The sequence below is a fragment of the Convolutriloba macropyga genome, chromosome 5 (genome assembly GCF_964194025.1).
Source record: "Convolutriloba macropyga chromosome 5, txConMacr16.3, whole genome shotgun sequence".
Taxonomy (NCBI): domain Eukaryota; kingdom Metazoa; phylum Xenacoelomorpha; order Acoela; family Convolutidae; genus Convolutriloba; species Convolutriloba macropyga.
In genome coordinates this window covers 74,644,430-74,669,546 of record NC_134472.1, presented here as the reverse complement: position 1 = coordinate 74,669,546, position 25,117 = coordinate 74,644,430, and the positions used below count along the sequence as shown (strand labels likewise).

At 36.2% G+C, this 25,117-nt stretch overlaps 3 protein-coding genes across 4 annotated transcripts in view; 2 read left to right on the top strand and 1 right to left on the bottom strand.

Moving 5' to 3' along the window:
* The window catches only part of LOC142339644 (uncharacterized), a 615,633-nt gene that overhangs the window by 215,525 nt on the left and 374,991 nt on the right, over positions 1 to 25,117 (bottom strand). The window lies entirely within an intron of this gene.
* Positions 1 to 25,117, top strand: part of LOC142339638 (uncharacterized) — a 63,000-nt gene that overhangs the window by 6,666 nt on the left and 31,217 nt on the right. Inside the window, exon 3 of the mRNA XM_075389825.1 lies at positions 4,213 to 4,438. Within this exon, the coding sequence (XP_075245940.1) occupies positions 4,213 to 4,438 (226 nt within the window). The remainder of the gene's footprint in view (positions 1 to 4,212; positions 4,439 to 25,117) is intronic.
* LOC142340257 (uncharacterized) lies at positions 4,996 to 22,835 on the top strand. Its single transcript, XM_075390812.1, has 5 exons — positions 4,996 to 5,094; positions 10,037 to 10,351; positions 13,134 to 13,310; positions 18,757 to 18,874; positions 22,424 to 22,835. Exons 2-5 carry the CDS (start codon positions 10,043 to 10,045, stop codon positions 22,741 to 22,743), a joined length of 924 nt encoding a protein of 307 aa, XP_075246927.1. The 5' UTR covers positions 4,996 to 5,094; positions 10,037 to 10,042; the 3' UTR covers positions 22,744 to 22,835.

Sequence of the window (25,117 nt, the reverse complement as noted above, 5' to 3'; positions counted from 1 at the left end):
TCATAGTTCGTTCTAGGTCTAGTTGTTTGTTTAGTCAATGAAAATTCTTTGAATTGTACGTCAGGACTTGTCCTGCTATGTTTTTTTTTAATTTGTCTTCCTTTTTTTCTTGCGACCATTGGTTCATGCGCCAAGAAGTCAAAGTGCTGAAAGTCTTTTTCTCTAACTTCTATCACTCTATAACTACAATCGTTGCGTAAAGTCATTCGTTTCTGCTTTCTGTATAGGTTTTTACGTCAAATTTTAGCTCTGTATGAATTTTATAGCACATGAACTACCTCATTCAAGAAGATGACTTGTGCAATTTTATCAAATTTTATATTTGGAAAGTGAACTCAACTTTGATAACTATCAGACTAGATTACTCAAGTGTTTAAAATTTATAAGTGACTGAAATTTGATTTGAAGTTAAGGATAATTGTTCCGACCCCACTTGTGGGGGAAGGAACTATATACTCAAATGGGTTTTTTTTTTTTTGTTCAGTGAATTTTGGCCGATCGATATATTCGTCGTAGAGAAATGTGAGTGGTATCATTAAAAAGCTGGTCCAGCGTAGAATTCAAAAGTAAAAAGATTTTTTTGAATTTCGTTTTTTTCGAGGAGTTATCGAGGATTGAAGTTTTGTGTGAACAATGGGATCTTTAGCATGATTGTTCACTTTTAGTACAATTTTCTTCAAACTAAGATCTTTTTTACGAAAACATTAATTCAAATTTCTATAAAAAGAATAATTTTTGAGTTCGTAAAAGTTGAATGCAAGGCGATAGAAAGACTAGTTCTGGTCTCATAGGGAAGTTCACTATCAAAAAAAAATCGAACTCTAATTGAGAGCCCTTTTTTTAATAAAACTTTTCTCTTTTTTGCTTTTTTAAGTCACCTAGAGACAAGTCACATTTTATATCGACGTTCTATTAATGACAAAACTCCTTTATAGTCGAATGAAGCGCAATGAACAAAAAACGTCGTTTTCAAGGAATTGCTCATGTTTTTTTTTGGCTTCGATTCTGAGTTTTCGTAATTTTGAATGAAATTTTGAATTTCTTTTTGAAGTTTTACTATTTTTTTGGAGTCCTATGGTAGGGATTCATTGACTAACAGTGCAATATGTTCCATAATGAGCATTAAGTGAACATGTCTATTTCATTGAGGGGGCGGCTAATGGCTGTTAAGACTTAAAAAATAATTTTTCGAATTTTTTTTTGAATATTAAAGAATCATAATCTTATTATAGTGAATTGTAAGTCAGTCCAGGGGTGAGAGCACCCTCTTCCTTCCTACTGCAACCAAAATTAAACTGGTTAGCGGTTTTATCTTCTATCTATTGGTTATATGACTTCAATGACAAAAAATTTCAATTTTTTAAAATTTTTTTTGGATTTTTACGTATTATTGGTTACTTTTGAAATCTTATCACATTATCCAAATATTGACAGTTCCCATTAGCTTAAAAACGATGTTCTGTGGATGACCAATAAAAATTTTAAACAAAAATTTATGTCTTAAATGGCTTCGACACGTTCTTCTTGCACTTTTCTACTGATTTTTTGGTTTTCTCCTGTTTTTTTTTGTTGTTTTAATAGTCATTATACTTACTGTGATCTCATAATGAATACCTATGCATGACAAACATAAATGTACTGCCACCGGGGCATCTTTGAGCGTTTTTATTGACTTCCGTTGAAAGCTATTGAATTTAATGTCTGTTAAAATAAAAATCATTTTTCGAAAATTTTATTTGAACAATAACAATTCCTAAATTTTTCTTGAACTGTTAGTGAGTTTCAGTATTGACTGGACCCACTTGCTTTTTACTGCGACTAAAAATATTCTGTTTAGCTGTTTTATCTTCTAGCTATTGGTTATATGACTTCAATGACAAAGATTTCAATTTTTTTAAATTTTTTTTTTGGATTTTTTGAATTATTGGTCACTTTTGAACTCTTTATCACATTATCCAAAGATTATTGTAATCCAATTGGCTTAGAGAGGACGTTCAGTGGATCACAGAGAAAGTTTTCAGAGAATAGCTAATGGTTTAATTGTCTTCGACACTTTCTTCTCGCATTTTTCTACTGAATTTTAGTTTTTGCTGTTTTTGTTATTGTTTTCTGTCATAAGACTTATTGTGATGTCTTTTTAACTATCTATGCATGACAGACATCATTTTCCTCCCTATGGGTTATATCTGAGCATCGTCATTGAGCTCCGATGAAAGATTGAGTTTACTGGCTGTTAAGGGTTTAAAAATAATTTTTCGAAACTTTTTTGAAATTCAACCATTCCTAATTTTTTTTCGTGAATACTCTTGGTCATTGTTGGTTCTAACAGAATCCATTTCCGTTCTACTATAGCCAAAATTAATCTGGTTAGCGGTTTTATCTTCTACCTATTAGTTTTAAAACATCAATGCCACGAGAATTCATATTTTTTTTGGGTACTTTATTTTGTTTTTCGATCCTTTTGAAATCTTATCACATCATCTTACTGCTGAGAGTCCCTATTGGTTTAGGGAAGAAGTTCAACGGATCATAAATAATGTTTTCAGGGAAGAGCTTATGATTTGAGTTGCTTCGACATTTTCTTCAGGCACTTTTCTACTGAATTTGTGGTTTTTGCCTCTCTCTGTTGTTGTTTTCATAGTCATTAACTTGTTGTAAGGTCTTATTGATGAAATACGATTGGCAAAAAAACTTATTGTCCCCTCGAGGCATCATTTATTGTATATACTGGCTTCCGTTGAAGGCTAATGAATTTAATGGCGTTGATAATACGTGTTTTCCCGCAATTTTCGTGCGTCTAATGTATTTGTTTATATTTGTTGATTTTTTGAAATTATATTGATAAAAAAGGTTTTCCCATTGCTCCTGAAAAATTAATTTAAAATTGAAGAGTGTTTAGTGAAAAGTTCATTTTTTAATGCCTTCGACCCTTTTGTCGCTCAATTTTTTTTCCTGAATTCGCTGTTTTTGTTCTTTAGGTAGCCGTAAATTGCTCACAGATCTCATAGGCTTGTAATTGAGGACTGAATGAATGATGTTGCTCGAAACATTCAGTATATAGCGAATAGGTTCCTTTCGTCAAATTTAACTTCTATTCATCAATCAGATGTCCCATCGAATTTCGTGTATTTCAAGAAATAACATATATATTGATATTATGTGCCACTGTTGTTTCGTTTTTCTGAACGTTTATTGAATGGCCATTTTTTGCGTTTCTTTTTCTCTTCCTTCAGAACAATCGCGTAATAACAGATCCCAATGGTTTTTAAATGTGGCCCAAGTAAACTTATTTAATCTTTCAGTATAAATCCTTCAACTGAAATAGCAGAAATAACAACTGAATTAAAAATACATATTCAGATGATAGGTATTGATTTTAATGGTAGCAAAGGTTTGTGTTTTCGCAAATCGTTTGTAATTTTTTGAGTTTCTCTTTAGTTTGTTTCTATGGCATAGTCTGACCACAGACGGGTGCTTTTGGTTTTGTAATGACTTTTTAGTAATTTATCAAGGATTTTTTTATTAAAAACCAATGTTTTTTAAGATTTTTGAATTTTCTTGGTGCAAAAAATGTTGATTAATTTTTAAGTTTCGCCTCACTGTTCGTTCTTTTTGTCGGCTTGTTACCTAGTCTCGTTAAGAAAACTTTTCATCTGCTGTATAGTTAGTAAAAGGTAAACTTGTGTAGTTAAGGTTTTATCTGACTGCATTTTGACGTTGTTACCAGGTGCTTTTAAATTTAGATATTCATTTTTTGCCGCCAAAATTTTGTTGGTGCTATTTTTTTTCTAGTCTCTTCAATGTCAGGTCACGTTGGTGCTGTAATGAAGCATGGCATTAGTAATTCAATTAGTAGATAGAATGTGTAACGATTGTTTTAAACTCAAACATCTATTTTTGTTATCTCTTGATTTGGTTGACATTTTAGTCAAAAATGTAGATGAGCTCGGGTCGGAACATCATGTGCGAACGCACATTAACGAGCCGCCTTGTTTGAAATAGTTATCATATTTTGATTCGCACTTTTCGATGTTCGGGGGATTTAGACCGTATGTGTATAAACCCTATGTGTACTCCCATTTCGTACTCATCGAATAATAGCATATTCAGGCGTAGAATGATCGCATCTCGGCATATTACCAAATCCACAAGTGTTGCGGAAGAATTCAAATGGCAGTAAAATATCTGTATTTAAGGGGGGGTTTGTTTTAGAATCCATATGGAGATAGCGAACAACCTGAGAGCAGTTCGCAAGACAGTGTCCGACTGGCAGCTGGACAACTACAAGAAGAGTCACACTCTGAAAAACATCGAGAAGGGATTCAAGAACACGCAGGATCTCTGGGCAGACAAGCTGAAGAGGGTGAACGACAGACAGAACAAGTACTACTCGGCCTGCAAAGAGGAACACAATGTCAAGCAGAAAAACAAGACACAGGTGAGTCGCTTCTGCGATATAACAGAATGATAGCGGCAGATTAGAACTTGATTATATGAAGCGGCGGGAAGGGGGGAGGGGGAGGGGGTCAAAATTATGAGTTGGTATTACGTGTCAGCAAACCACTGAGATGCAACCTAATAATACAAACGATGCGAATTGTAGAGATTCAATTTCATGTTTACTAAAATGCATCAACTTCGTTGTTTATGTGAAGTAACGTTGCAACCCACATATGGCCAAACTCGTCTGAAACAAAAAAAAAAGATAAGAGACTTGAGGGAATTGAAAATTTACTATAGCGCCTAATCTTGCTCAGTTGTTGAACTGAGTGCCCGAGAGAGCCCTCAAAAATTTTCAGAAAGAGTTAAAACTATCCTGTCGACACGACAGTGTTTTAAGACAAATTTTACCGAATAATGTAAAGATTTCAAATGAGAAGTAATTACTGATCAATAGAGTGTGACATTTAACTTTGACAAACTTGACATTTGTGTTGAAGGAAGAGGTTTGCATGCACTGTTTAGTGTGTCTCTGGGACTGTTTGTTTCTGAGTAACTAAGCGAGCACTACTAACTTATTTGTTTGTCCAATTTGCTTTTGTGTTGCTCTTGACGGCTTTCTATAGACGATATGAACGTGTACATTTGGAACAGGTGAGAAAGTTTAAACGTTTTAACCGGTCTGTTTGAGGCAACAACGACTCTTCGATAATGAAGACTGAATACTGAGAATTGACGCGTGATCTTTACAATGCAGTGTACAAAAAGATTGTTAGATTATTGGTTGATAGCCGCCGTCAGCCTCGCATAGGGTATTTTAGGCGCTCTCCTTTTTACGCTCCAAAGGATTTGAATTGTATTGGTGCGCTGTCTTTTTAAAAGATATGTTTACACTTTTTTGACTTTTTTATGTCAATGAGAAGTCAAATTGGAGTGGGGATTTTGGGTCACGATCGAGTGTTTAAAGGAGCAAAAAACGAGTAGTTTTAAGCACATTTTTCAGACGTTAATGGGCAGCATAAAATCTGTTTTCATAAATTATTAGTGTATGTTTAATTGCGGTTGAACGAAGATTGAAGCAATTTTTATAAACGTGTCTTTTTATGCAAAATTTTGGTTGACTGTTCTTCGAGAACATTCTTTTGATTTCATCAGTGTTTCTGCCATTAATCAAGTTGTCCTGTTGCCCAGGTCTCAACGGCTTTCTATTAGGCTTAAATTAGTTAATTCATGGTTCAGTTGAAAGCTACTGATTATTTTTAATTATTTAGCACACTGTTTTAGTTGACTGTTTGACTGTTTTTTTAAGTTTGAACTGTCCTTGCTGGTCTTTTTGTTTTTACGTGAACTGATTATGATTAATGAAAAATATAATTGGTTTTGTAGTGGAATAATATGATTACTTTTTCTCGACATTTTTCTTTAATGATAGTGTTTTTCATAAATTGTCGTTTGCGAGAACAAAATCAAATGTATGATAAAGTGTAACAAGGTGACTGGTAGCCGAAAGGTTAATACTTCTTATTCTTACGCCAGGGATTGGAGTTGGAACCTCTGTGTCGTTCAGACTCTTTGACGCAAAAATGCTCTCAATGATATAATTATAGTTTTGAATTAGTTTTTTAAGTGGCCGCCATAACTTTTTTTCAACTCATTTCTGTATCTGTTTCTAATTTCACTCTGATGTTTACTGTTTTTTCGATTTTTTGGATTTTTTTTCTAAATGGTTTTTCAATCCATTCAATGGTTTTTCTCGACATTTTCTTTAATGATAGTGTTTTTCATAAATTGTCGTTTGCGAGAACAAAATCGAATGTAAGATAAAGTGTAACAAGGTGACGTAGCCGATAGGTTAATACTTCGTATTCTTACGCCAGGGATTGGAGTTGGAACCTCTGCGTTGTTCAGACTTTTTGACGCAAAAATGCTCTCAATGATATAATTATAGTTTTGAATTAGTTTCAAGTGGCCGCCATAACTTTTTTTCAACTCATTTCTGTATCTGTTTCTAATTTCACTCTGATGTTTACTGTTTATTTGATTTTTTGGATAGTTTTTTTTTCTAAATGGTTTTTCAATCCATTCACTGCTCATCCCAGGCCAAGTTTTTAAATTTAATTTTCATTTCTCGCTTGTGATTTTTTCGTTCACATGCGACATCGATTTTCTGTTTTTTTTCTTATTTTCTGTTTTTTTTTCAAAAAATGGTTTTTGCAATTCACTCATAGTCCATTCCATGTCTAGTTTTTCTGTTTAGCTAATGAAAATTCTTTGAATTGTTCGTCAGGACTTGTCCTGCTATGTTTTTTACAAAGATTTTGAATTGTATTGGGGCGCTGTTTTTTTAAGATCTGTTCACACATTTTCATGACTTTTGAAATCAAATTGGAGTAGTGATTTTGGTCACGCCAAAACAGGAAATGGAGCGAAAAAGCTAGTGGTTTTGCGGCGTGAATTTTTTTCGCTCTAATTTTAAATTAGAGTGAGAAAACGGTGTTTGAACAAAAATTCGGTTTCTCGGTAGTGGTTTTTTGTTCACATGCGGCAATTTCACTCTGATTTTACTGTTTTTTCGATTTTTCGAATCGGTTTTTTCCTAAATGGTTTTCCCAATCCATTCACAGCCATTGTCGGCCTAGTTTTTTGTTTGAATTAAATTTTCCTTTCTCGCTAGTGGTTTTTTGTGTTCACATGCTGCATTTTGACATTGATTTTCTGTTTTCTTATTTTTTATCTCATTTTTTTAAAAATTATTTTCTCAATTAATTCATAGTCCATTCTAGGTCTAGTTTTTTCTGTTTAGTCAATGAAAATTCTTTGAATTGTACGTCAGGGCTTGTCTTGCTATGTTTTTTTCAAGATCTGTTAACACATTTTCATGATTTTTGAAGTCAAATTGGAGTAGTGATTTTGGTCTCGCCGAAACAGGAAGTGAAGCGAAAAAGCGAGTGGTTTTGCGGCGTGAAGATTTTTCGCTCTAAATTTAAAGTAGAGTGAGAAAACGGCGTTTGAACAACAATTCGCTTTCTCGCTAGTGGTTTTTAGTTCACATGCGGCAATTTCGCTTTGATTTTTTTCTGTTTTTTTTTCGATTTTTTGGATAGGATTTTTCTCTAAATGGTTTTTCTAATTCATTCATAGTCCATTCTAGTTCTAGTTTTCTGTTTAGTCAATGAAAATTCTTTGAATTGTACGTCAGGACTTGTCCTACTATGTTTTTTAATTCGTCTCCATCGACTTCTTGGAATTGACTTTTTCGATGACTTCAGTGACTTCTACTGGTTTGCAGTTAAAGTTTGTGTGCGTGACGTCATATCTGATTTTAGGTCAATTGCGGGACTTACCGCTCTCAAAAAAATAACTTCTGAACTCACTTATGGAACTTTAATTTTTATGAACATTTTCTAGTTAAGATCAATAGTGTGCATCTAAGTAGTGTCAAACTTATATGCCCCAATTCTTGAGTATTAGTCTTGAGTTTTTGATTTTTAAGTGTTTCTTGTGTTCCTAATTCTTGAGTAATTCTCGAATATCAGTTTTGAAAAAGCCTTTTTAGGGGTTTTTCCTTAGAGACCTTATGTGTCATAAAAATGACAGTCCGAATATAACCCAAAAGTCTAGTGGTCTATTAAAGGACTGGTGGTCAATCTGTCTATCTTATTCCTTTAGTTGTTTCAATTCATGGAAGGCTACAAGCGTCTATCGCGGTTATTTTCCGGCAATCTGCCGGCTATTTTTTAAATTTGCTTTACTTTTTGATCTCGTTTTACGTTTTTGCTTAAGGTACTTTCACGTTTTATTTGTAACTTACCCCACTCACTTTTTCAATTGAATGGAATTTGAATTCATTCAGCAAATTTATTGAAATTCGGCCAAGTTCAGACGGCGAAATCTAGTGAAACTGGATAAACTAATAAAGCCCGGGCACTGAAAGGCTTTTTAATGTTAATGTTAAACACTAATTGCGTTAATTTATCATATTTCATTAGAGTATGCTGCTAACTGGTATTTAGTATTACGCTGGCTGTTCTCCAATTTAAAAGGTGAATTCACATCGCAACTAATTATCTGTTTTTGCAGAAGAAATGAGCGCACTTTTTGACAAACAAAATTAGGGGGCCAATTTCTTATTTTATCTAACTGTTTCTGTTTCAATCGCAGCGCAGATTAGTGTGGTCAACGGTTTTTTATCTTCATGGTATTTGCGGGCATTGTTTGAAATGTAGTCGCTGATAAATGGGTGTTCAACAACACGCAATTATAAAGAAAGTGTCCAGCTATAATAAACTAGAAACGTAAAAATTCTTTCGAAAAGCGTTATTTGCATGTCATTATACCTTGGGTCTGATTTTATGAGCACTTTTTAGCTGAGACCCTGAGCTCTTCGCAAGTTTGGAAAACTTAAATAAACTTCTGTTCAATGGAAAAAAGGCATGGACATTGCAAATGACCACATTAATGCTCATTTGGATATGTTGGCATTTTTGTACTTACTGGTACTGTATAACTTTATGGGATATAGTAAGTCCCATAAAGTTGCAACGCAAGCGAACGTTCGAAAAGCTCGGGGCATGCAAATGGGCAGTATTTTGCTAGATATCTCCATGTTTTAAATTTGAACTTTGACCTTTTAACGTTCGATAGCGTTGCAACTTTATGGGACTGACTATATCTCTGGGTATCTTATCGCTGTGAAGTATAGTCAGTCCCATAAAGTTGCAACGCAAGCGAACGTTCGAAAAGCTCGGGGCATGCAAATGGGCAGTATTTTGCTAGATATCTCCATGTTTTAAATTTGAACTTTGACCTTTTAACGTTCGATAGCGTTGCAACTTTATGGGACTGACTATATCTCTGGGTATCTTATCGCTGTGAAGTATAGTCAGTCCCATAAAGTTGCAACGCTATCAAACGTTTCAAAGGTCAAATTTCAAATTCAAAACATGTAGATATCTAGTAAAACATTGCCCATTTGCATGCCTCGAGTTTTTCGAACGTTCGCTTGCGTTGCAACTTTATGGGACTTACTATAGTCTGTCCCATAAAGTTGAAATAAGCGAACGTTCGAAAAACGCCAAAAACGTGCAATTGAGCATCAATGTGGTCATTTGAATGTCAACGTTTTTTCCATTAAGCCTTCGTTGATCAATTTTTTCTACATGTTTTAGAATTGAACTTTGAACTCTAACTGGCTTTTGAAACGTTCGCTTATTTCAACTTTATGGGACACGCTATATATAGTCAGTCCCATAAAGTTGCAACGCTATCGAACGTTTAAAAGGTGAAAGGTCAATTTTAAAACGTGCAGATAGCTGGTCAAAAGATGCTCATTAGCATCCCTCGAGTTTTTCGAACGTTCGCTTGCGTTGCAACTTTAGGGGACTTACTATACAAGCGATTGTTCCAAATAGTCACTTGACCTACGTTTAGTGGTCAAATTTGATCAAAACGTGTTGATCAAAAATGATGAAGCTGAGTGGCGAAGAAAGCATTGGCTCGCAAAAGAGAACATTCTGCTAATTTGTATGTGTTTACGTTTTTCGAACGTTCGATAGCGTTGCAACTTTGTGGGACTGGCTATAATGCTACTCTATAGGCAGGTATGTTGTCTGCCATCATTGATAAACTAAAAACATGCTGCAATTCTTCCTTGTTGCTTTTGTGTTGCTCTTTTACCTGGCGAATTTACTGGTGTCCCCAAGTTGTCGATATTATCCACGAGGAGTTGGTAGACAACCGTATCAACGCCTACAACGATTCCTACGATACAGCGGGTGCTGCCATTATGGATGATAAGGAGAAATTGGTGCCGTCTGCTAATATGGATATGGATAAAAGTGAATTGGAGACTGAGTCCAAGCGAGCGCTTAATTTGGATGAATCATTTAGTCAAATGCCCCTTGCTGAAGCGGTCGAAAGATGCATGTTCTAAAAATTGAATAGAACTGTGTTCAGGTTAATTTTCAAACCAAAATTGTAATAATCCCCTGGAACGGCATCAACTGGGAAAAAAGTAAAGACCAAGGTTATTTTGTAGTTCTGTTAGGGTTCTTAATTGCTCTTAAACGAAGTTTGTGGCAATTATATTAGTCCTGTCGGACTTTTTTTATGCGATTTTTCGCTTGACCGATTTTTCGTCTGAGGCTTTAGACTTTTCGTCCTCAAAAACGGGATAAACAGGTAGCGCCCCAACCCCACTGTTGCCCCCAACCCCCCTCCCCCTCCGTGGCTACTGACGAACAACCGATGGCTAACTAAAAACACGCAATTTTGTACTAATTTTCACGCTTTTTGAAAGTTTTTGTCGAGTTTTTTCAGACCTAGGTGTCAAGGAACCTCCTCAAGGGTTTTATAATAGGTTACTGCATAGTTTCTATTGGTAGTGGAATGGTTTCAACATTTTAACAACACGAATTTTAGCGTTTGACAAAACGTGTAATTTTTTTCACTTTTGACATTTTTTGTTTAATTATCCTCGTCTTTCCAGACGCAGGGTCCTGAAAACTTCCTTAAGGGTTTGATAATAAGTTACTGAAAAAAATTAATTTGCCATGGAGTGGCTTTCAATTTTTTTGAAATGACAAATTTTGTCAAATTTTTTTTGTCGTTTTTAGGTTTTTGCAGCCTGAAGAGCCGAGGAACCTCAAGGGTTTGAAAATAGGTTACTGTACAGTTTCTAAATGTAATGTTTTTCAAGATTTCAACACCACGAATTTTGGCATTTTTACAAAACTTGCCGTTTTTAATTTTGTTGACATTTATTGTCATTCAGGTTTTTCAGCCTAACAGAAAATCTCCGTTGGGGTTTGATAATAAGTTACTGAAAAATGTTTTTTTTGGCCAGGGATTAGTTGTCAACTTTTATAATCACAAATTTTAGCAGTTTTTTATACAACTGGCAATTTCAAGTTTTCACAAACTTTCAAAAAACTTAAAAAAATGGCAATGGCAAGTTTTATAAAAAAAAATCGCTAAAATTTGTCATTAAAAATGGAAAGCTATTCCATGGAAAATAAATTTTTTTCAGTAACTTAATATCAGACCCTTGAGGATCTCTTCTGGCCTAACAGAAAATCTCCGTTAGTGTTTGATAATAAATTACTGGAAAATGTTTTTTGGCCATGGATTAGTTTTCAGCTTGCTTTTATCACAAATTTTTGTGCAGTTTTATGCAACTTGCAATTTTTTGAAGTTTTTTGAATTTCTAGTTTTTATGTTTCTCCAGCCTCAAGAGCCACATAACCCCCTCTAGGTTTTGATTATAGGTTACTGCAAAGCTTCTAGTTGTAATGGAATGTTTTAAGATTTTAATATCAGCAATTTATAAAAAATATTCGCAATTTCAGTTCTTTATCATTTTTTAATCATTTTTTTCCGGCAACAGGGTTCTAGAGACCTACAAGGTTTGATGATAAGCTGTCGCATAGTTTCTAGAGTTAACGGAATGGTTATCAGTATTTTAATGACTCCAGCTTTTACACTTTTTATAAAATTTTAAATTATCGGAAAATTATTGTTTCAAGTTTTTGGATCTTTGGGCCCGTGAAACTTTTAAAGCTTTAAATAGGGATACTGGATAGTCTCTCGAGACAAGGAAATGGCGTTGAAGATTTTAATATCTTAAATTTTAGCAAGATTTTAAAATTTGCTATTGTTTTAAAAATTAATGTTTTTGAGTTTAACGATCATTACTGGCCAACGAAGCTTTTCAAGTCTTGCAGATGGGTTACTTGAGATAACTCCATACAGAAAAATAGTTTTAAGCATTTTCACTGCGAAATCTGGAAGCTGTTCTTTTAGATTTACAATATTCTGCAAATCTTTAAATTATCAGCTTTTCGATTTACTTTTCTAGCCTTGTTGGTAAATAAATCAAACAACTGATAATATAAAAAATTCGAATCAAGCTAAAGCTAGCCTCACTAAACCGTGGCTAGCTAATAACGAAGCCAACCGCTCGCCGGTCGTTTGAGAGCTATTCGCCCAACGTTAGTCCGTTATGTTAGTACTTCCTATTTGCCATGTGAAAAAGTGATCCATTAAAATTGAATTAATGAATGATTTAAATCTTTTGACGAGTTAAACGGTCAAAGTTCAAAAAGGTAATAAAGTGCGGCATTTCTGCAAATGCGATTGATACTCAATTGCAGTTTTTGGCGATTTTCAAACGTACGCCTGTACAAACTACAGCGTGTCGCACAAATATAGTCTGTCCCATAAAGCTGAAATAACCAAAAGTTGGAAAAACGCCAAAAAAAGTGTAATTGAGCATCAATTTGGTCATTTGAATGTCAACGTTTTTCCATTAAGCTTTCATCAATTTTTTCTATGTTTTAAAATTGAACTTTGAACGCTATAACCTGTGGATTTTGAAACGTTCGCTTATTTCAACTTTATGGGACACGCTATACTCGATATAAGGCAGGTTTCAAAAACGCTACACTGGAGAAAGTTCAAAGCTCAAATTTAATAAACATGGACATAAAACGAATGAAATGGAGCTAAAGAGTGATCGTAAGGATGTTTTCCATTTACTTCAGACTTCGGACTGTCTTCAAATGCAAGACTGTAATCACTGCGGAAATAAATTCTATTATTGGAATCACAGCGGGTAAGACAATTGCACATTCTGTCGAGCTATATGAATTTAAAATTACAATAAATTAGAGCATCTTTCGAAACAACTGAAACAGCCGAGATATACAAAACGTAGAGTGTGGACTTGGAAAGACGCGGTAAATGGTAGAAGATGGACAATGAAGGGGCTGCAGAACAAATTAGAGGGGGAGGAGTTTACAGTTGGGCTATTCGGATTCTTGACCGAACCCTGGGTGGCCTTGGTTTCAGTCATCTGTCCCTGTTTTGCTGAAGTAAGTATCTCTTCCCTGATACGTCTAGCCTTTTTAACCTTAAAACAATTGCCATTTCTTGCCGTTGTCGAATGCAGCCTTGAAATTTTCATGTAAAAGTTCGTTTTTAATCGGAGAACAATATACGTCGAACAGAAAACGTATCTAACGTCGTAAATGCTGCTCAAGTGTTATTTTGAGGATAGGTCTGAGCTATAGTAAACGTTGGCGACGATGTTTACATCTGAAGACAACAAAGATATATAGAGCATAATTTCTAGTATTTTGAAAATTGAGTGTTTGTGTTGAAGGCAAATGGATTTTATTTAGTTAACGGAAGCTGTTGATTGTGTCTATTGTTTTGAAGCTTGAAAGCGGTGCAGTTTGTTTTCGTTTTTTCCTGCCGTTTACCTTTCATCGTGTAAAATGAAAGCCAATTTGCATTTGGAGAGAAATTTTTTCTGTTAATTTGTAAAAGTATGCTCTTGAACGAAGTTTGATGCAATTATTGTTCAACTTTTGCGTGACGGCAATTTGGCCTGACAGTTTTGTTATAGAATGTTCTTTCGAGGAATTGACTTGATTTCTTGTCCTTTTGCGCTTATTCAGAAATAAAGTCTTTGCTAAAGATGAGTATGACGAGTGGTTAATACTTCAGTCTCTTAGGTTTGATGTCGGAGGCGCCAACCCCTCCTTGGTCGTCAATTTGTGCACCCATAAAATTATTTAGGCTGCAGCCCAGCCCCTCTGGATTAAAGTGCTTCTGTTGTTCGAGAACAACTTGTCCGAGTCAGTCTGGTCTGTTTGTTTTGAAAGTTATATAGTTAAGCTTTGTCGCTAAAAAGTTTGATCTGTTGTTATAAAGTATGATTTATGAAACGTATGATCTGTGCTGCTCTTAAATAGTTAATGGCATGGTCGATGTAGACTTTGATAGCTAAGTACTGGAAGAACATGTGCAATTCATGATTCAAAGATGCTTTTAGGTTTTGTTTGAACGAAAACGTTTATACTGTAAATCTACTTGAGTTTTCTTCAGCATCCACATTTTCCAAGGAGTTAATCTCCTCAATCCGTACAACTGATCCTTTAACCCCACTGCACTGATTTTATTGTGACCCCACATGCTCGCCCCACTTTTGCGCACCACACATTCCCTACCAACTCCCCTGAATTTAGCCTCCCTAGTCTGGAGTTAGCTACTGACGAAGTCACGGCTCTACGTTGTTTGAGAGCAATTTGCCCCAAGTTAGTCAGTTGTTTAAATTTTGGTTCACTTGTAAATCCCCAGGGATCATGTAATTCCTGTGCTTTACTAATATGCAGTTGATCGAATTTGCTGAGACTTAAATTTAGGTGTAAAAGGCAATTAAACGGGTTGTGTAGGCGTTCGTAATTAAAGTTGCAAAAGTCATTCCTGCGGTGTGGTTTTGAACCTTCCCTACATCCACGCTTTTAACCTGCTGTAGTTTCCCCCATCCACCACAAACAGACAGCAAAGAGCAGCTCCCTTTAGCCAAACCCTTGACCGCTTTTTTCTTAGAAAACTCTTTTGATGAAGTCTTTAGTTTTTTGCTAAAGTTAGTCTTTTGCTAAGGCAAACATGGTTTGTCTTTAGTCTTTTGCTGAAGCTAAGATGAGCTAGCTAGCACGATTACCGAGTGGTTAATACTTCATTCTCTTTGGTTGGAGGTTCGCACACTTGTCATAATTTTCTGCATCCATAAGAATTTAGGCTGCAGCCCAGCCCTCGAATTGCTCAGGCTGCCTGAGAGCAATTTCCGACGTCAGTCGGTTTATGAAAGTTTGCTATAAAGTGTGATTTCATATAACGTGATTTTCTGAATATTATTTTCACTTCTACTGCTCTTAAATCGTTACTTAGATCGTTACGCATGGTAGATATAGACTTCGATAGCTAAGTACTGGAAGAACTTGTGCAATTATAAATGTTAAATGTGCAATTATAAATTCAAAGCTGCAGTTGACAATTTTTTGCAGAATGTTGCAGGAATCTACTTGTAAGGCCGTTTAAGTTTTCCTGTGTTTGTTTCCTGTGACCCCACATGCCTGCCCCACCTGCGCACCACTCTTTCCCTACCTCCCCCCCACGCCAGGAATCATGCAATTCTTTTAAGTGCTTTACTAGTCTGTAAATAAAGTGTCAAAGGCAATTCAACTGGTTGTGTAGTCATTCGCAGAGGCATTTTTGCGTTGTGGTTGGGTACCATTCATCCATTCTTATGGCCTGCTGGAGTTTCCGCCCATCCAGTCAACCAGGCAGCGTAGATCGGCTGCCTTGTTTAAATTAGCAACTACCATAGCCAACCGTTCTAGACCGTTTTGTTATAGAACGTTCTTTCCATGAAATTTTCTTAGACTTGACTTGATTTTTGCTTGACATATTGATCCGATTCAGAAATTTGCTAAAGCGAAGATGAGGTAGCTAGCTAGCACGATGACCGAGTTTTTAATACTTCAGGTCGGAATTTTAACCCTCCATTGTCATAATTTTCGGCAACCATAAAAATATAGACTGTAGCTCAGGCACCCTCTGAATTAAATTGCTCCGCCTGTAATTTGCGAGCAATTTGTCTGACGTTGGGCGGTTTTTCAAAGTTTTATAGTAAGGCTTTGTTGCTATAAAGTTTGATTTTGTTGCTATAACGTTTGTTCGCTTCTACTGGGCTTTATCGTTAGTGATACTGTGGATGTAAGCTTCGATAGCTAAGTACTGGAACGACATGTGCAATTCTAGATTCAAAGGTGCTGTCAACAATTTTCAAGGGTTCGTTTTTCGATGGAACGAAGACTTGTTACAGTAAATTTACTTGTACATGCCATTGTTCTTAGCCGCACCCACATGCTCCCCGTATTAATCCCCCCACTCACAACACTTAACCCCTATCCCTACTCCTGTGGTTGAATCCTGTGACCTCAAACCACCGGGCCCGCCTTTGTTCACCAGACCTCCCCTACTCACCCCCTCATTTTAGCCAAGTTAGCCTCCCTAGTCCGCAAGCTAAGTGAAGGGTTCGCCGTTGTTTGATAGCAATTTGCCCGACGCTACTCGATTAAGACTTTATGTTCTTGTAAAGCCCCGGGTGATCATGCAATTCTTTAAGTGCTTTACTAGTCTCTAAGTTTGAAGTTGATCGAATTTGCTTAGAAGAAATGAAGATGTGAAGGGCGACTCAACCCGGTTGTGTAAGATTTCGTAATTCAGTTGTAAAAGGCGTTTTTGTGGTGTTTTCGAACCTTCCATCCACGCGTATGTATAGCCTGTTGTAGTTTCCCCCCATCCACCCCCCAACCAGGTCAGCAAAGATCGACTCCCTTGGCTTTTAAGCTAGCAACAACCATAGCCAACCTCTTGACCGTTTTGTTCTGGAACATTCTTTCGATGAAAATTTCTTACGCTGGACTTGATTTTTGTTTGACCTATTTCTCTTATTCAGAATTTTAAGTCTTGCTGAAGCAAATATGGGCTATCTTGATGACCGAGTGGTTAATATTTGATTCTCTTAGGTTTGAGGTCGGAGGTTGGAACCACTCCCTTGTCATAAAAATTTAGGCTGCAGCCCAGCCCTCTGAATTAAATTGCTTCGACTGCAGTCCGTTTTAAAAAAAATTGTAAAGCTTTTTGAACGTTTGATTTGTTGCTATGTTTTGATTTTCTGAACCGTACTTTTACCTCTACTGCTCCTAATTCGTTACTAGCATGGTGGATATAGACTTCGAAAGCTAAGTATTGGAACATGTGAAATTCTAAATTCAACGATTCCTGTAAATTTTTGGGTTTTGTTTTTAGATTTATGACTTGTTTTTACAATTAAGCTATTTGCAAATGACGTTTTAAGGTTTCAGCCGCACATCCTCGTCCAAATTCCTCTTCCCGACACCTAGCACTTAACCCCAATTAACTGAATGCATCCTGTGACCCCACACGCACGCCCCAAATTTGCTCCTCACACCACTACCCCCGCCCTCAATTTAGCCAAGCTGTTCTCAGTTGTCCGCAGTTAGCTAACTGATGAGTCAACTACGCCCGGTTATGTGAGAAATTCGCCCAACGCTAGTCGGTTTTTTAAATTTTGGTTCACTTGTAAGTTTCCAGGGATCATGTAATCAAGTGCTTTACGTAATGGTTAAGTGACTCTGCTTGAAGTCACTGAGAACTTCTGGCGTTTGTCGAGAACTGCGAATCGGTTCGAGATATTAAGTCAGAATTTTGAAGTGACTTCTGCAGAGTCACTTAACCATGCTTAAAACACGAAACGCGCACGTTTTAAAATGACGAAAGTCAACTTCTGGCTAAGTAGCAACTTCTGGCATTTTGACTTCTGGCACTGCAGACTTTCGGCATTTTAAAATGTGCACGTGAGTGTTTTAATAGTGTATAAGTATGCAACTGATCGAATTTGCTGAGTAAACATAAATTTAGGTGTGAAAGGCAATTCAACGTTTGTATAGGCGTTCGTGATTGTTGTAAAAGGCATTTTTGCGTTGTGGTTTGGAGCCTTCCATCCACGCTTATAGCCTGCTGTAGTTTCCCCCATCCACCCCCAACAAGTTAGAAAAGATGGCTTCCTTAGTTTAACTTTCGACTACCATAGCAAACCCCTTGCCCAGTGTTTTTGAATTAAGTTTTTGTTGCTTTTCAGGTTTTTGGGCGATATCAGTGATTTAGGATCACTGGTTTTTTTGCATGCATTGTGGATTAAAGAGGTAGAATGCATTTCGTTCACATGATTTTTAATTTTTGCCCTCCGTGGTTTTTCGAAATGACAAATGAAGAAATTTTGCAATTTGACTATTTCCGGCAGTTCATTTTTCAAAAAGCTTTGCTTATTTTGCTTGCTTTTTGTGCGAGGTTTTCGATTTTCAGTTTTATTGAAAGATTTTGTTTTGTTCAGTTTTAAGAGTACTTTTAGTATGCACCACTTAAGGACGACTCTTCTATTTTTACTTAGTTTTAGTTAAAGAGTTGTCTCTGTTTACACAATTTCGCCTTTGAAGGCGAATGTAATTCTTTGCTCTAGTGTTTTAAACCAGCAAAGCAAGCTAAAATACGAGTCAATATCGGAAAACGATATCAAAGGATACTGAGGATACTATAAATCGATGAAGACCCCGATGAAAACCGTGTTCAGTTGCGAGGTTTCTGAATTTTGTTCTTATTTGTCTTAGTTACCGCTTCCAATGTTTGTTGGTATTGATACCAATCCCTGTATCCTCTCACGATGTGCCTAACTGCGAAATCCGATCAAAATAATTTTTTAATTTTTCTGTCTCGATGATGTTTCGATCCCATTCGGGGGGGGGGGTCATGGGAATCAATGGAGGCTTTTTACGTAATCTGCGGAGTGTGTTTAAATATAGAGCGAGATGAACCCCCGAAACGGCCGGGTAATATTTTATTTGTTGCTGCATGTATAGTGTGAAATAATGAGGTTTGTCGTTTTAGTTTTATGTGGGTTGGGTATTCAAGCGTCGTGCCATCGGTACTCTCATGTTCTTGGTGACACTTCTAATGATGAGTACATACTGTGTGTTCTGGATATTCGAGATAAACCTCAAAAGAGGTGGGTGGATTCTCAGTCCAAAATTTCTATCCAGCAGATCTAATCAACCCGTGATTTAATAGCCTGGCATTAGGTAAAATGCAGAAAAAATTCCAAAATGTACAAATTGCCATATGGATAAATTGCAACAATGGTAACTAAGTGACAAAACTGGAAGAAATCAAATAGCATCAAGACGTTTCGGAAAAAACCCATGGAAATAAACCACCACTTGACCTTTAATGAGCTGCGCAATTAGCGCGTTTGGGCCTGCCTCGCGGGCCATGGCCATGCCTTAGCGGCCCGTGGGGCTTGACATGAAACTATCACAACCGACCAAAAATCAACGTTCATTTCCGTGTGGGTTTACTTCCGTGTGGGTTTATTTCCGTGTGGGTTTATTTACGTGTGGTTTTATTTATCTAAAATTATGTGGTTTTTAATTACTCTGAAACGAAGTTCATAGCAATTATTGTAAACGTGTTGGTCTTATGCAATTTTTTTCGCCTAACCGTTTTTTCACTTTTCTAATTCTTTTCCTTATCTGATTTCATTTTTGTCGTTGACTGTATTCGCTTGAATCCGGAAATTTAAGTTTTCGATAAATTAGTGAAATGAGTGAATCAAGACCATAACAACGTAAAACGAAAAACAATGCTCATATGAACTGTAAAAAAAGTGTCGTTAAATGATGGCCGTTTGAGTATATTACGGCAGCTATTTATGAAAAATATTGACTTATTAAAGTTCACAGCAGGACTCTCCCCGAGATGCATGGGATTATTCTAGTTAGAAATCTGATGAGAGCAACTATTCCTACTGCGAAACTTGCATTCAAAGAAATCAAATCAAACCTTATTTTCTAAAAGTAAGAATTCTACATCACCAGATGGATACGATACCACTTCTAATTCTACGCAAAAGATAAATAGAAATCGGGCCCAGGCGTCTTAACATAAAGCTCCCCTGGCATAAATATCCACCCCAAAATTGTATGTGGAAAAACTTTGATACTCTTTTTTGGCGACCATTTTATGCCGATCGTGCTTTGCGAACATTTAGCTGCTTCCCAACTGATCGCTATGGATTATAGATGAAACTCAAGTTCCAAAACAAAATTTAGGCTCAAAGTTTGTTCGATTCGACAAAGTTGGTTAGCCCAGGTAGTAAGTTGCATTATTCTGAGTAGCATTTTTTAATTGCTACGTATACTGATTTTGCCAGGAAGGCCCGAATGTAAGGTGAGGTGAAGAGGTCAGTTTTTGGAGATTTTGAGCCTGAAGTGGTGTGGTTTGAATAGTTCGTTATTGCCAAATGGGTATCAATTGACGTTGGCCAGCTTAGTGCAACGATTATTCTGCTTTCTACTGTTTATTAGTACTAAATTGCTTTCTAACTGTACTAAATTCAATTTTTATGTCTTATATTTTTCCAAGTTCTGGCAATGAAATAAATATCTTACGTTTGCGAGATGTGCTAACGTTTGCAGATGTGCTAAAGACAAGGCAAATTTTTATCACTTCTACTCATTGATTGTTCAGCGTTTTAACCAACGTTTGTCGATTTTGCTTGTTTTTGTTAGCTTGAGGATTAGTTCTAGGTTTTGGTTTTTCGGCTTTATTTTATTTGGAGCTATAAGATAGCTGGGGCCATTTTGGCTTTCTTGGTCTTCCAACGATTCGATGAGGAGTATTGGTTTTTTGAGCTTTTGAAGTACTTTTTATTTACGTGCTCTCCTAAAAGCAATTTTTATGCGCTGCGTTGAGTGAATGACTTGTGACTTTGAAAGGCGTTTTTCGAGAAAATAGCGCATATAGAAAACAGTTTTTAGCCATTTTATGACCATTTGGATCAAATTGCTTCGTTTCAGTTTTGTAAAAATGTTTTTTTGGGGGGCGACTGTGCATAAATAGGTAATTGACAGTGTTTTCGAGAGCCAATACTGCGTATGAAGTTCAAAATTGGGTCGTCAAATTGCGTTTCCTGTTTTTTTGGGTATTTGGACTTTTTGAAATCACTGTATATGGTGACTACCATCTGATATTTCGTAACCTGAATACCTGTTTTTGACCTGAAGATGTTTTTGATGAAATCGTACACATGCTCAATCGATTTTGGCGGTTTTTTCGTCCAGTTTTTCTAGGTTTTTGTCATTTGGTTTAATAGAAAAGGCTTACCAACGTCAGGGGTTTTGATTTCCTGTTATTGATCTTTAATTTTTTGGCTTCAAGTGGTTGTACTTCAGATGAAAACTTTTGTAGTTTCGAGTTTATTAATGATTGACATTTTCAGCAAAATATTTTACGTTTTTAAATTGCGAGATGGCTGTATTTTAACTCCCAATGACAATGGAATCTATATTTTTTTACTACTTTATAATTCAGTTTGATCAACCTTCCAAATAACGAAGATGATTTGTTACTATTTTTGTGTGTGTGTGTGAGCTCCACGATCTTGAATTTAGAACGTATGTTATCGCAAGCAACTAGCTGAGTTATTGCCATAACCTCAAATGGTCAAAAAACTTTTTCGAAAAAGAAGAGAATTTCTGAAATTTCCATAAAGTTTATCGATGTTTGAAAGTTTGAATGAATCATGTTTATACGGAATTTTGGTGACGCCAAATTTTTTGTTGACCTAAATTTTTTGTGCTCATTTAATAAATTTCGTACAGTGGGTGTCGTGTTGTTTAGCATTGTCTTGGGTTAGTTGGAGAGCTCATGAAGTTTTTTCGCGACAATTAGTAGCCCTGTCAGTAGTTTACTATTAGTTGAACACCTTAAAAATTTTGTCCGGCGCTTCGAGTTGCCTCCGGCTGTCTTCCGATTGTTTTTTGTTTCGATTTGTTTACGACTGTATGACGGTCACAATTTCTGAAATTGCTTGTTCAATCGGCCACGCAATTTTAGCTTAATTGCGTGCGTGTGGTCATTTTCAGTCTTAGCGAGTTTTTTTTTGCATCCGCGTGATACCAAAATTTTTTGTCCAACGTGACTTACAACACTGTCAAATGACTTCTTCACTCTGAAATTGCCTTATAACTATGCTGAAGTTTGCTCACTCTAAAACTTGCTCATGAACGAAGTTTAAAGCAATTAATGTAAACGAGTGTCTTCCATGCCAAATTTTTGCTCTACCATTTTTGCAAAATTTTTGCTTGTAGTTTTTTTGCGCTTTTGTTCTAGAACATTCTTTGAAATCTAAAGTGACTTTTCTCGCTTCTCCATTCATGAGTGAATCCCACCCTTGTCGTATTTTTTCGCATCCTAAAACATATCTGGGCTACAGCCCTTGAATTAACTCGCCCGCTATTGGTCGAGAGCAATTTGTCCGACATAAGTCGGTTTGTTTCAAGTGAGTGTCACTCTAATTGCAGTACAGCTTATAGAAGCAACAATAAGAGGTTCTCAATCAAAATATACCATCTCAGCATTTGATAAAAGTATGTTTTTTGGCCTGAATTTTCTCGGTCTGTTTAGATCTACGAAGGTATTGCGGCTATTTTCCGGCAATACCAGCTACGTTTTGTATAATTAGCTATGTAAAAATAAGGCTTTGGATTTGTTTTAGAGGAGCACCTTGAAGAAATATACTCCGCGAATGGTATCCGAATGGACCAGAAGAATCTGAAGTATCTCAAGACATGGTCTCTCGTACTCTACTTGATATTTTTATCATCAATTGTTGTGCGATTCGTTCTATACCTCGTAATGCGAATGCAGATACGCACCATACTCGGGCATATGTTGAAGAAAAATCCAGATATCTGCAACAAACCGGACTGCTTTGCAGTCTTTTGGTGTTCAAGTTGCGTGCTCTGTCAGCATACCATCGAAGCAAGAGACTACGGTTATTTCTCTGAGGATGATTACGAGGAAACCTTGGAATAGTGCCAACGCATAGTGGAAGAACTGGATATTTAATTGTGAATAATGGAATAATTTGTAAATGTACCGAGTAAATTAAAAGAATTTCTAAAGGATTTTATTCGAGCCGCCCACTGACAGGGTGTCAAATGTAGGCTGAGATTTCGAGGGAAAGATCTTGAAACCCATTAGTATTGAAAGAATTTGAATTGTATTTTTAATAGCCGCGAAGCGATAGCTGAGGCTATTATTGGCCTTCTCTTGGTTTTTCAGAATTAAGATTTTGAATTGTATTGGTGCGCTGTTTTTTAGATCTGTTCGCGCTTTTTTGGCTTTTTCACATCAAAGAAAATTAGAGTGGTGATTTTGGTCACACTGAAATAGTAAAGAGCAAAAATCGAGTAGGTTTGAGGCGTGACTTAAAAAATACCTTTAAAAAGCGTGAGAAATTGGTGTTTAATCAATTTGGCGGTTTTTGAGATGGAATTCTTTTCAGGTGCGTCAATTTGACATATGTTTCCTCTCCTTTAGTGCTTCTAAGGCTCTATTTGCCTATTTGCTTTGCCTATTTGCCTCTGCTTGAATTCATTAAGGGGCAGCTTGAACTTTTTGTGACTTTGCCACTATTTGTTATAAAATTTTAGTGAAGGGGGCGAAATCTAATCTGTTTTATCACATAGTACCATTAATGACACGTCTCATTGGGTGCTAATAAGGCATAAAAGAACCTAATTAATGGCTCGAGTTGATAGCTAGTGGTTTTCATGACTTTGACACTACTTGAATTTCAAGAATTTTTGTTCTGCAAGTGTTAGTACTTTTTGATGTATAATTTAATCTCACTGGGGACAGGTCTTTGATGCTGCTAATATGATGGTTCAAGTATATCGATTTAATCGTTTTCGTTCAAAGCTAGTGCTTTCTGTGACCTCGACACTAATTGTTTTCAAAACTCTTTGTAGCATTATTGACAGGTCTCATTGGTTGCTGAAAAGGCTTCATTTAATTCAACTTATTTCAGTTCATAGCTATTGCTTTCTGTGACCTATACGCTTGTTCGTTTTTTAAAAAAGTGATTTAGTTTTGCTAGTATTTGTTATACTTATTACTACTTATTGCTGTCTTATTACTTATCTCGTTGAAGACAGGTCTCAACGGTGGTCCTTGAGGACTCAATTAACTAATGTAATTCTATCCTTCAGTAGCTGTTGCGTTCTGTGACTTTTATACAAAGTGTTTTCAAAAGGTTTCAGCGAAATTTATTGCACTTTTTGGTTTTTTGTCATCATTTAATATTAGTGAGTGAGAGGACTCATCGACATTTAATAATGACAGGTCGCTAATGAGAAATAGAGAACTATAGTTGGCAGTTTGAGTTCATAGCAGTTGTTTTTTGATTTTCATCCTGTCTTTTCAAAAAAATTAAAAGTTGACTTTGTGTTCGTGTGTTTTATTGCTAATTCTCATTACTAACAGTTCTCATTTGCCTTTGAAAGCGGAGTTAAGGATTGTCAATTCATGGAATAATACAATTCTTTGAATTGTATTTCAGGTCTTGTCCTTTGTTTTCGTCAAGAGTTTTGTTACGACCATATGACGTCAGCTACTTCAAATCTGCTTTTTGTTCATTCGGTCATGCAATTTCAACTGAAATGCGTGCGTGACGTCATTTTTCACTCTTAGTGGAGCTAGTTGTTTTGTTCATTCGCGTGATGAAATTTTTAGTGACATGTGACGTACCTCACTCTTAAAGATGACTTCTTCACTCTGAAATTGACTTTTCTTTGTTTTTATTCAGAGATAAGGTCAAATAGAGTGCTTCTCACTCTAATTGAAGGTTATTTAAGCGCAGCTAATAGAAACAGCAATAGGATACAGATTATTAATTAAAATTTAACCTCTCAGACCGTTTTGGCACGTGCAAAAATTAGGCTGACATCATATTTTCTCGGGATTTTTAAATGTGTGAATCCCAATGTGGGTCGGGGGTCAACGGAGGCTATTTTCAGGCAATTTGTGGGCTATGTTTCAAGCTTCAGACACCTCGAGGTGTCCTGTTTTGTACTAGATTAACCAGTTGACCCTAGATTAACCAGTTGACCAATTTCGCATTTAGGCCTCGTGGGTTTTTTTTTGTTTGTCAGTGCATATTTTTGCTCTTGGCTCAGCAATTTAGATAACTGAAAGTCACATGCGGGCTGAAGCTAGACACGGTAGACCGCAGTTATAACTGACGATGCTAACATCTCGGCATTCGTTTGAGAGTATTTCACGCGCCGCTAGTCAATTGTTTGATGTTTTATATCTACCCTCATTTTCTCAGCAGGGTTTTATAGCGACCCTCAAAGAATTTGAGTTCGATATGGAAACTATCTTTTTTGAGACCTCTTCACATATT